The sequence below is a fragment of the Hermetia illucens genome, chromosome 1, assembly GCF_905115235.1.
Source record: "Hermetia illucens chromosome 1, iHerIll2.2.curated.20191125, whole genome shotgun sequence".
NCBI lineage: Eukaryota > Metazoa > Arthropoda > Insecta > Diptera > Stratiomyidae > Hermetia > Hermetia illucens.
The window spans coordinates 41,049,245-41,061,960 of NC_051849.1; the positions used below are offsets into that span (position 1 = coordinate 41,049,245).

The 12,716-nt window shown below is 40.7% G+C and overlaps 1 protein-coding gene across 10 annotated transcripts in view; it reads right to left on the reverse strand.

The window, feature by feature from the left end:
- Positions 1-220: 220 nt before the first annotated feature.
- Positions 221-12,716, reverse strand: part of LOC119661249 (ELKS/Rab6-interacting/CAST family member 1) — a 124,654-nt gene continuing 112,158 nt past the window's right edge. For all 10 annotated transcript variants that reach the window (XM_038070489.1, XM_038070492.1, XM_038070491.1 and 7 more), the window contains 7 exons: positions 9,117-10,775; positions 8,840-9,046; positions 8,449-8,748; positions 8,321-8,391; positions 731-865; positions 605-656; positions 221-539 (listed from right to left, as the gene is read on the reverse strand). In XM_038070489.1, coding sequence (XP_037926417.1) covers positions 504-539; positions 605-656; positions 731-865; positions 8,321-8,391; positions 8,449-8,748; positions 8,840-9,046; positions 9,117-10,775 — 2,460 coding nt within the window. In that variant the 3' untranslated portion in view covers positions 221-503. The remainder of the gene's footprint in view (positions 540-604; positions 657-730; positions 866-8,320; positions 8,392-8,448; positions 8,749-8,839; positions 9,047-9,116; positions 10,776-12,716) is intronic.

Here is a 12,716-nt window from a genome sequence, read left to right on the forward strand (position 1 = left end):
GTGTGGTGGTGTTCTCGCTGGGTGATCCAGAATGTGTTAACAGGCTAGTAAAGCTGCGTACTTTTTTGCAGTAGATGAAGATTAACATTTCGTTAGCCGAAGTGGTTTAGTCATTGAAAATGATAGAGTATGCTGTATGTAGGTAGGTTACAATTGTTGATAATATTCGAAGTATTTTTTGTATTTTTTTCTTCTTCTTTGCATTAAGAGAGAATTGCAGTCAATGGCTTTAAATTTATTAATTAACGCTTAGTATTGTTTTTGTTTGTTGTTTTAAGTGTAAAGGTAACATTATTCAAGTTGTTTTCTTTAATTACAATAACATGGTATGCATCAAAGCGTAGTATAAACGTTGGTCGTCTCGTATTTATATATATACTTCGTAATTTCTTTAAGCTAGTCTATATATATATGTATGTTCCGAAATTGTTTGACTCACACTTAGCCTGTGTTTATTATAACTTTTGTATTTATGACGTTTATTAGTATATTGATTTTGTTTCTTAGAAAAGGCTCTTAAGGAAGCCGGCTGGACCAGCCTATGGAAAGAAAAATAATGAATTTTATTAAAAACGTCAACATAACGTTTGGGCGTTGACTTTACCTCTTGTTGTTGTGCTTGTGCACGGAGTTTTTGTTGAGCATTTTTAAGAGCTCTGCAAAGTAATGAAAATGTTAATAAAGTACTTTGATTGATATTCGATGAATTGGTTGATCTTTGGATACGTACTGTTGCAAGTCCATAATTGTTTTCTCCTTGGCATTTTGTTCTTCTTGAGACATTTGTACTAATTGGAGCAACCGCTCGGTTTCTGCTGTTGATTTAGAAGCTTCCTCTTTGGCGGTGTTTAGCTCTTTTGTTATCCTGGAAATAGAAATTCAGAAAATTTGATGAATTGTATACAACACAATAAGAAAAACAAACAAGTCGGGAAACCGGGAGCTAGACGCTTCGGGTACGAAAAGTTTTGTGTATTTCTTAGTATGTAGCACGTAATATATAATAACAATAATAATCGTTGGCGCAACAATCCATGTTGGATCAGGGCCTTGAAGTGTGTTAGAGCACTTCATTCAAGACCGTAACGGTATACTAGGAGGCATTGGGCTCGCCCGAGATTATTAGCCTGATTTGCCTCACGTACTCATTCACAGCTGAGTCGACTGGTATCCGACCTCAAATCACGATACAAATTCCACTGCCACCAGTGAGATTTAAACCGCGACCTTCCGTACGATAGCCTCGCGCTCTAACCACTCAGCTATCCGGACACGTAGCACGTAATATATCCATATATTATGTGAGAGTATCCACTTTCGGGTGATATTGACATTCATAGTCTCCAAGGTTCAAAGAAGCAACAACTTTGACGTATTATAACTTTGTTAGTAATAGTGCGATTTCCACTAAACTCATGCTCCGCATTATAGCCTACATCACTGCAAAATTTCGTGGTGCTAGGATGAACTTAAGGCAGGTTTCCAGCCAATTACAAAAAATTATAGTAATAAACTATTATTAACTTTATTTGAACAGATATCGGTATGGAAGGTATTTCGGAGCCCAAGCACCATATAGTGGCAGTCTCCTGTTTTTTTTTCCAACAAATATCAAAACTAAGACTGGTTTTGAAAAGTACTAACCGATACCTTTAATTTGATACTCCACATGACTATATTCGGTGAAAAAAAATTTTCCACCCCCCTTTTGCATGAATGAGGACCCTCTCCCTTAATCTCAACGTAGAATAATATCACTCCCTGCATGTCTGGGCGTTCCCATCTTCTCACCAAATTTCGTGTCAATCAGTATAACCGTTTCTGAGAAAAGTGCGTGTGACAGACAGACAGACAGACAGGCAGACATTGCACCGATTTTACAAAACCTTAAAAAAGAAATCTGATAGATGTAGATCTGTTTTGTCGAATCGATCTACATTTTGAGCTTCCTGAGCCCTCCATTCTGAATATGTTCAAGACAAAAATGATTCATTAAGGAGCGTCCAACATTTTTATACGAGGAGAACGATTTTCCAAGTGATAATAGAGACGATCACAATTTCAAGTTCGATTTATTGGGATAATCTAATGGCGATACATTCTTTTGAGGTTCTTTAATTCTAACTTATGGATTGTGGTTATACCCTTTTACTACAATACTCTAAGTTTGTCTTTGAGACATCAACGCGAAGTCTGGATTGGTCTACTTTTCGTTATTGTAGCCCATTCCGAGCCTTGCGTTTCTACTATCAAATCCTCTTTTAAACAATCTTAGAAAGTTCATCCCCAAGTTCTTTATTCGCAGCAATGGTGCACTAATAGTGTTAACCGAGTCCGTCCATTGAAGGAAAACGGAGGAAGGTGTAGACTGCCCTAAGTCAACAAAAATTAAATTAAGCTATCGGGACTGCTCATGACTTTGAAAAAGGGTTAATCACTATGACTTTCAGAAAGGGTTAATCAATATTAATCACTTTCCAAAGATTTGACAAAAATTATTCACAGTCGACTTAACCTACATATTTACTGACAAAATCTCGGGAGTATATCAAGCTCAAGTTGCAGCAGCACATGAGAGTATTAACCACATCATAGTACACAAAATTACCCTTGAATGGAATACCGTCAAAACCTACGAAAATGATTATTCAAGGCAAAACTGTAAACGCTCTCACCTAGAACTTCAAAATTGGTCCAGGCTTAAAGCAGGGTGTTGGTCTTGCCCTGATGCTTTTCAAGTTGCTTCCACAGAAAACATCAGCACTTTCCCTTTAAGATCACCCAAACATTAGTCTCATTCATAAAAAGGGAGATATCACACAGTGCCGCAATTATAGAGGTATCACGTTGCTGAGTACCATCTATAAGATATTCTCCGCTATCCTGCTAGGCCGGATAGCCCCATACGCCTAGAACATCATTGGCTCATAACAAAGAGATTTCACTCCAGGCAAATCAGCAACAAATCAGATTTTCTCTGTGCGGCAAGCGATGGAAAAACTGTGGGAATATGGACATCAGTTGCACCATCTTTCCATCAACTTTAAAGCCGGCTATGATAGCATGCCAGGGTAAAACTATACACGGCAATGAGAGAATTCGGTATCCCGACGAAATTGATAAGACTGACTAGGCTGTCCCTGATCAATGTGCGAGGCTAGATAACAGCTACGACGATGAAATCCCCGCACGGTTGTTGGCAGTCAATAGAGCCTATTTCAGCTAACAAAAACTGTCGTGCTGTTTTACCATAGAGTCGAAGTTCTTACTGTACAAGACAATGATCTTACCAGTCCTCATGTATTCCTCGGAAACTTGGGTTCTTAGCAAGAAAAATTGCGAACTCTTGGCCGTGTTCGAGAGAAGAATCATCCGAAGAATTTTTGGTCCCCTACATGAGGATGGACGATTCCGTAGCCTACATAACGATGAAATCTATGAGCGATACCATGACCGTCAGGTTGTGGATAAGATCCAGTTCAATAGGTTACGGTAGGCGGGTTACTTAATCCGTATGGATAAGGATGATCCAGCCCGGAAAGTCTATAAGGACCCTGCCTGAGATGGAGCGATGACGTAGGTCAGGACACCAGACAGCTTTTAGGGATATCAAATTGGTGGACCTCGGCGTAAAATCAGGATGTGTGGAGTTCCTTATTAAGGCAGACCTAGACCGGATGCATGTTGTTGCGCCGTTGATGATGAGGAACCATTAGCATATGCTGATGAAATATACATTCTGATATGTTCCGTACTTGATGCCAAAGAAACGTTTTTCGACTTGGAGTTAGGAGCAAAAGAAGCCTTGGTGGAATATACGAGGAATTGAGCGTAATAATTACAATGGGTTGGTCATGTAGAGCGAGTGGTGGAAGAAAGAATCCTTAGAAAAGCCTCGTAAGCAGTGCACGGATAGCAAATCCCAATTAAAGTTTTCAAACTGGAGGACGTTAGACCGAGGCAACTTGAGGCGAATCATACGGGGGACGAAGGGTGAATTTGGTGTCCTTTGTGATTGATAAAATGCGTTTTGGGCAAATTTTACATGGTATACACGTTTTCAATCACGAGCCAATACACACTTCTTGTTATTTGTCGAATGAAAATACATACTGCTATGTGAAGATACATAGGACGCCATTGCGTAGCAGTAAATGGTCACTAAACATCCCACTATTGCCTACGTTTTTTTTACCTATAAAAATTCAATTTGGATTGTGAGTTGTACCTCCTGAGACGTTGTTTTTATTTCAGTGTGAACATAGTTTACGAAAATTTAACTGAAGATTTGGAAATGATAAGCTATTGGAGATTTTCGCTTCAATTGATTAAGAAGGTCCCATGAAAATACAAAGTGTTTCAAAAAGAGGGTTTCGAAAAACTCGTTCTTTTTTAAAAAGATCATTACAGGTGACAAACCATGGTGATACATACGACTCTGAAATAAGTCAATAATCAAGCCAGCTAGGGGAAAACTCCAGATTTGCCTCGGGCTGAAAAAGAAAATCACGTGAAATCGAGACGTCAGATTGTTTAACGATGTAAGAGGCTGTTGCTTCAGGTTTTGCATTTGTGAGCTTTGAAAAGATGTTGCAGTTTACGAGTTTATACAGGACTAATTTGAGATTGTTCGGATAGCCAAGTGGTTAGAGCCCAAGGCTGTCGTACGGAAGGTCGCGGTTCCAATCTCACTGGTGGCAGTGGGATTTGTATCGTGTTTTGACGTCGGATACAAGTCGACTCAACTGTGAATGAGTACCTGAGTCAAGTCAGGGTAATAATTGCGGGCGAGCGCAATGCTGACCACATTGCTTTCTATAGGGTACTGTAATCCTGCAGTGTACCATGACGGTTTTGAATGAAGGGATCTAACACACTTGAGGGCTTTGATCCAAATGGATTGTTGCGCCAACGATTATTATTAATTTGAGATTGTAGGATGATTGATTTTTGATCAGACTGACCACAATTGTCACGGAACTTGGAGCAAAGGTTCGAACTATGGACGCCCACGGGTGCGGTGGGAAAAATTAAAGGGAGTTAAAGTGGGGTTGGGGTCCTCATACATGCAAAAGGGGGATACATTTTCCTTCACTTTGGACAAAAATTGGGAAAAAAAAAGGGCCTTAGTATTATTAGTACTTTCCAAAGCCGGTTTTGATTTTGACATTAATGGTAAAGAGGGAGTATGGGGGTTACAAAATGGTGCCATTCACGGAGTTATTCTCAGAAATCTAAAAAGCGTGAGTCAGTGCCGTTCTGAAGGGTCTCATTAATTTCGCTAAGACTCCTCACTCAGAAAATATTGTATACAATACCGAGCTATCGATACTTTATGTAAGTTTGAATTTAATGAAAATTTGATGATGACCAACATTATATTCCCAACACTTCTCTAGTATCTGGTTTACGGGGGATATCTGATCAGTTGTTGATTCTACACTTTAAAATCTCCACTAATATCTTTTGAGAAAGGTTCAAGCTTCCTTTCGATTATTTTTGGCAATACTTTGGCCACAGTTAGATACTAGACAGCTACCTCACTCCCCCTTGCTCCTCAAGGGGGGAAATCAGTGCGAGTACACACGATTTCAAATTGTTTTGCCCTTGAGCATGAGCGAGATGCACCGAAAACCCGATCAGCTGTGTTTGACATACCGCCCGGACTTGCCAATGTATTGGTGAGATTGGCAAGTTTTTGCTTATGTATAAGTGAATACGTGAAACAACTTTTTGCTATATGCGTGAGCACGCCGTAGTACCAGAATAGCAAAAGCTCACCGATCTCTCTCTTACCAATACGATTTGACGAAGATTATGTCTTTTCCTTGTTAAGCGTCTTTGATGTGTACAGATAAGCTTCTGCAAGCGCATTTGCAAGTGGGGTCATTTTTGTAAGGGTACTGCCTATAGTAGATCTACTGTGACTTTGGCTATGAGTGTGAGTGTGAGAGCACAGTAGAATTGATCATGAAGCTTTGTTAGTACGCAGGTATTCTGTCCAAATGCAGCGCTTTGTTGTTTCTGAACATGCATTCTTGCATTCTTCAAGTGTTCATGTAAGTGGTGGGACAGAGACGACCTTTCCACTTCCTTGAGTGGTGATTGGGTTGTCGTATTGAGCAACTTCTTGAAATGTTGGATTTACTGGTCTTTAATCACCTTCATTTCTCCAAAAAGATTTTCCGCAGCGTCCCGCTGGAATCCTTTTGTCATTCTTTTTGAAGAGATCAAGTTTTATGTGCTTGTGTTCTTATTTCTGCAGATCTTGACGGTGGTGCTTCTTCCTTCGTAATTGTCTTGTTTGGCCCTTGTGGGTCGCTCTCGATTTCTTATCGGTGTCTTGCTTTCATCTTTAGTCAAATGATTCGGTGTGGCAACCCTGCTATAGTCGCCGTATAGTTTCGATCTGGCTCAAGCGGAGGGTTTTTTGGTCACAAGAATTAAAAGAACGTCGAAAGGAACTCGTCATGGGACACTGGAGGTGGTAAAAGTAATTACGACGAAAAAACGATTTAAAAAAAATATTCTGGGAACTTTTAGAACAGACCCTGTACACATTGATTAGCGAAGCGTTGAAAAAAATAGTTTTCACTGGAAGCGTACCAATTCAATGTTGCAGGTGAAATTCAGATTTTTTCCGCTTTCGATAAAAGTATGCGTTCGACAGTTAAATTCCTCCCTTCCTTGCCTAATAATTTTCCTGGATCGTACGGATAAGAGCGTCAGTTCTCCACATTGAGCGCACCTTCCAGATTCCAAACTTATAGTCGTTTTTTCTTTGCCATAGTTGTATTGCCGATACGATCTGAGGTTCAGTTTCGGGTTACAAGACAATAGTATACTGAGAACAGGTCGTCAATCTGTTGCAACTTTGAGGACTAGTTCACTCATCCCTGTTTTGCGGCGTGGAGACCTTGCATTCACCCTTTTTCTGTTTGCTGCATTGCATTGTTCAGGAGTTGCGAGCGTGGAAATGAGAGTAGTATTTGGTAATAGGACTGAAAGTGTTAAATTGGGGATTATTACCCAAATATTGGTTGGGGAATGCAGCGCAGAAACTGCAAATCAATTGAGGTAGATACTACCCTTTAACCCGCCCCCTATATTTTGTCAGCCTTACTTTGAAAGCGAATATTTTAATGGATGTGGCCGCGGTGTAGAACAAAATGTCAGAGGCATCCTCTTTCAGACTACGTTTTAAACTATAGAATAAAAGATTTGGTAAGTGTATTAACTTCAATGGCGAGGCATTTGAAGGGGATCCAGGAACATTTGTATAACATTCGAATAAATAATTTTCTAAATCTCACTTCAATATCCTTTAATTATAGAGTTCCAGATACGTTCACCTAGCCCACGAATAAAATATTAGCAAAGTGTTAAGGGCTACTTCATGAAGCCTCTTTTCACTTTTAGCTTCGTCTTTGGTCCGGTAACTCCCCTACCGAAATTTAAAGATTTAGTCTTAAAAAAAATAGTCTAGGTTATTACTTCAGCTCCTTACGATTCTCACTAATTATCACTCTTCTTCCCTCTCTAATGTTCGTCACACTCTTACTCCCTGAGTGTTAATATTATCCAAATACAGTATTTTTTTATTCTTCCTTTTTTTTTAGCCATGGTTCGTTGACAGGCGAAGTTGGTTTGTCGTCATCGGTTGCGCCATTTTGCTCTATCATTTGTCTTCTGGATGCAGCCGCGAGGCTTTCAAATCACTATCCAGCGTTTCAAGCCAGTGTTGTTTCGGACGGCCGTTTACCATCGACTTTGATGTTCAGACCAATCTTGGCAAGTGAATTCTCGTTAGCGCGAAGACGCCTCGCAATTTTTCGACGACCCATATCGATCGTGGATGTGATTAAGACGTGTTACGCCACTCGTCCAACGCAACATGTTCGTCCCTATTATCACAAGACGCCGTTCAATGTATTTTATAGGCGGCCAATAATAAGAACCATAGAAGAAGACAGGTCACTGCTACTGACAGTGATAGCGCCTGTTTCATTAAGATCGGTCAATTAAAATTCTGTTTTATTCAGATTCAATTTGAGAGCGTGTTGCATGAGGCATCAAGCCATTTTTCGACAAGTTGTTCAAGATCAGCGTTGCTACTAGACGTTTGGAAAACATTATCTGCATAAAGCAATGCGTAGGACGCCGGACGTTGGATCAGTATCCATAACAAGAATAAAGAGGAGTGGTTTCTGATTTTTTATTGACTCTCCCAAAATGACCCGTGAAGGTGATAAATTACGCGCTTTTCACGGAATTTTGAGACCTGATTTCACATAAGAACTTGAAGATAAAATGTACTTACGCGTCTAATTGCCTTTGTGTCTCCGTTAATTTCTTATTAAGCTCTCCAGCTGCTGCTGCTGTACCACCCGCCTATAAAAAAAGAAATGTATATATTTTTCTTTTCCCCCTTTCCCAAGAAGTCCATACCTTCTGCAACGATTTCTCTAATTGATCCATTTGTTCTTTTCGCTTCTTCAGCTGCCTATCGAACTCCGATAGGTTCTTCTCCTTTTCTTCGATGTCTTTTCGTTTAACCTCAATCGCTTTTCGTTGATCTTCAATAATCTTTCGTTCACCCTCAATCGATTTGATTTTATTTTCCAATTGTTTATTGGCGTCATCGATTTGCTTCATTTGCGCTTCAATTTGTTTGTTACGTTGAGCGTCATCTGTGACATTTTCTTTTTGTGCACTTTGTAGTCGCTTGTTAGCTTCGTTGAGATCAAGCTGGAATTGTGAATGAGAAAAACCATAAGGATAAAAAAGAGGCAGTCAGTAAAAAGATTATAGGGATCCCAAAAGGTTTCAGTAGCCTTACCTGACTTCTTTCTAACTCCTGGACCAACATCTCAAGTTGAGCCTGTAATCGCTCTCGTTCAACATTCGAACTTTGCAGCTCTTTCCGCATGTTATCCATTTCTTTTTGGAATTCTTGTACATTAGCCTGCGCTCCTCCTTGCTGTTGTATTTGTTTTTGTAAATTCGCCATTTGTGTGAGTTGTTGTTGCTGCTGCTTCTCAAGGACCTTAAAGAATTCAAAAAGCAAAGAAATGAAAATATATTCCTTGTATCGAATAAAATTCCAGTAAATTTACTTGCACCCTCTTATGCATTTCGCCGGCTGCCCTTTCGGCTTGGTCCGCTCGATTTCTCTCTTGTTCTACAACCTTTCGCCATTGTTCTAGTTCGTCGCCTCTCTGACCAGTCTCCATCAGTCGTTGCTTCATCATTTGATTTTCCGCTCGCAACTGTTGCATTTCCTGTGAATTTGGTTGTGCCCCGTGACCATTCTTCAGACGTCTGTTCTCTTCTCGGTGTCGTTGTAGCTCCTTCTCGGTTTCGTCCAATTCCTTCTGGAAGTTCATCAGCATGTCCTGACTCTTTTCGAGCTGCATGACCAGCTGGTCTCGCTCCATTTGTAATTGTTTGCATTCTCCCTCTAATTTCATCATGTTCTTCTCTATTTGACTCGACTGCATGGAGTTCATTTCGAAGGCTCGCGCAGATTGTCGAAGTGATTCCTTTTCTGCCTCGGCTCTTTCAAGGCGCTCATGGACTCGACTCAGTTCGGCTGACATTCTTTCGAATTCAATTCGTGTGGCTTCATTGACCTCTTGCTGCTTAGCGAGGTGCATTTGTGCTTTTTCTAGTTCCTTAGCCAGTCTACCGGCTTCCAGTTCGGTGGCGTCTCGTGATTGTAGAGCCTTATCTAAGCGCTCGCGAAGTCTATCAATTTCCTGTTTGTCGCCAGGATTTGCCGTCATTCCTGGACTGACTGCATTCATATTCTGTCGGAGGCGTTCTGTCTCCTTGGTCAATTTCTCATGTTTATCTCGCACCTTCTCGCATTCAATGTGAGCACGTTCGAGTTCAGCACGTTGCTTTTCTTGGCCGGCGATCATTTTAGCTACCTCAGCCTTTGATAATTCAAGCTGCAGGGTGGCTTCATGCAACTTAGCTTCCATGTTTTGGATTTCATTTTCCCTTTGCTCATACTTTTCTTTGTATTTTTCATATGACTCGCTCTCATATTGTGACTTACCACGGAGGGCCTCATTCTCCATTAAGGCCTTGTCAAGGCGCTCTCGTAACCTCTCGTTTTCTTCCTTGTATCTTCTAGATTCCCTGCTATATGTTTCCGTTTCTTGTAATCGCCGCAACTCTGTCTGGCTCTTATCGTAGCGTTCTCTGAGCTTGTCGAGTTCTAAGCTAGACCTTAGAGCCTCTTCCTTCGCAGCATCCAAGGCAGCAGTCAGTTTAGCTTGAGTGGAGTGGGATCGCTCAAGCTCATAGTTCAGACGTTCTATCTCGCCCTGCAGTGCCTCCTTTTCACCTTGCGTCCTTCGTAGATCTGTTTGGATCTTATCTGTTCGCTCACGTTGAAGCTCAACATCTTCACGGGCCTTTTCTTCAAGCTCCTTAGCGCGGGATAATTGCATGGCTGCTCGATCACAGGCTTCCTGCAGTCGTGAACTCTCTTCCTGTAATTTTCGAAGATCCTCACGAGCCTTGGCTGCGGCCAAAGCAGATCTCTCCGCCTCAACTTCGAGTCGGGCACGATCCGCTTCAGCTGTATCGCAGCGGGATTGAAGTCGATAAATTTCATTTTGAGCTCGATCATATTTCTCGAGCATTTTCTCGAATTCCTTGTTGGATGTGTCCTTTTCGTCGATAAGCTTCTGACTCGCATACAGAGCCTTGTCGAGTTTCTCCTTGAGTATATCAACTTCGGTAATGGCATCGTCCCGCTCCATCTGAAAGGGAGCCGGGTTAGTGATTGGGATTGATGGAATCTTGTGAAAAAAGTAGTTTGAATTTTGAAATTTTGCAAGGCCAAATCCAATTGTGTTTCCTACTTACCCTAAAATGTTCATTTGCAGGAAACCTCACATAACGATGAGAGGAGAAAGTGAGCTACTTATAGGTTTTGGTAAAATTTTTGGTGCAACTAAACATTGGCGTAACATATAACTTATCTGATTGTTGTCTCCAATTAATCGACCAAATAATCAATTCAGGGTTTTTTTTTTTCGAGGGAAACGTAGAGCAGTTGTTGAAATTGGAAGTGTAGATGTATAGTTCTAACGCCTTCCATCAGTTGAGTCTGAAAACTTCTGTATGCTTCTTAGTGAAATGGAGTTGGATACCGAGGTTGGATTGCAGCGGAACAACGCAGGGTTCGGCTCGAATATAATATTATCTAAATAATTTTGGAAAAAAATGTTTGATTGGGAGTTACAGAATGGATTTCTGTTAGTAGTTAGTAGTTCTGCAATCCAGTGATACCTATCTACGGAAATAGTATGTGGATTACGTGTAAGGATTTTGATTACTCAAGCTTGATGATTTCGAGTAAAAGGGATTTTAGAAGTCTCAGGTTTTTACAAAATGATAACTATTCCGAATATGGGAATCTCGGCATCCATGTACCAATTGATGTCAGTCATGGGATTGTGCGAGCCGAAATGTTAAGATTCCAGAATCTAGAGAGAGAGTAGCTCAAAAGGGAGTTGGTGTCATTTGAACTTCCTCCGATGGATGTAAAAGCAGGACTGCGGAAGAAGCTTCACGAAACTTTGGTGTTGCGGGGTGTTGACAGCGAGGAAAGTGGTTTTCTGTATAATCCTTCATCAGCTTCGTGGAAAAGCGCCTAGAACAGTAGCCGCTATGATTATTACCAGTGTACTGAATCTATTATAAGCATTGTTGCAAAAAGAGGACGAAAGCCTGAGAGAAAGCGTCAACCATATTACAAAAAGGCAAGATGGAGGAACGAAGGAAAATGACAGAACAATAGGAAGCCACATTGAAGGACCTAAAAGAAATAGCAAGACGATAGCAGAAAAAGATGGAAGAAATAGCATAACAGCAGAAAGAAAACATGAAGCATTAACAGCACAGCAAGAAAAACGCACGGATGAAGTGGCAAGTTAGTAGGAGGACATACATTGCAATCAAATTTGAAGAAGTCACTAAACAGCTATAACAGACGCTATCAGGGTCAGCAGCAGAACTATTACGGGGTTTCCGACATACGGATATGGTGGAACTACATTCGAACATGATATGTCATAATTGGAGCAAAGCTGGTAACAGCAGTAAGCAGTAAGGAGAAATTATATCCTCCAAGTGGTAAGCGCAATCTAATTACCAAGGGTTCGAATCCCGATCGTCGATCGGGTATTGTCGGAGGGTTGCTGTTGGTCCATTTTTTGTCGGCTCTTAGACTTGACAATGTGGTGTTCGGTTGGGTGTCATACTTCATGGCTTTCTGAATTTCGTTTTTCTTCAAATACGTTCTGTCATATATAGGATGACGTCAGATTGCCGAAGAGAAAATCGACCAAACTAACTATAAAAAGTCAATAGGGAGAGAAGTTTCTGCTTAATTTCTTAGTGGAACATTCATTAGAGTTATCCAATATGCCAAAAGTAAAGGCATGGGGATAATAGCAGGATGTGATGCTAACGTTCACCATATATGCTAGGGAAGTTTCAAAATCTACACGGAAGAATCGAAACTATGAAAGTATCTGATTGGAATTGAATTTCAGATCCTTGTCGGCGTGAGGCTATGGACATCACTTGTTATAGAGTGGAGAGCTTCAAACGATATTCTGCTTTTGGATCCCAGGCGAATTTATTTCGTAATGGGCATTGATTCACCTGCAATCCAGAATCAGTGGAAGACAGAT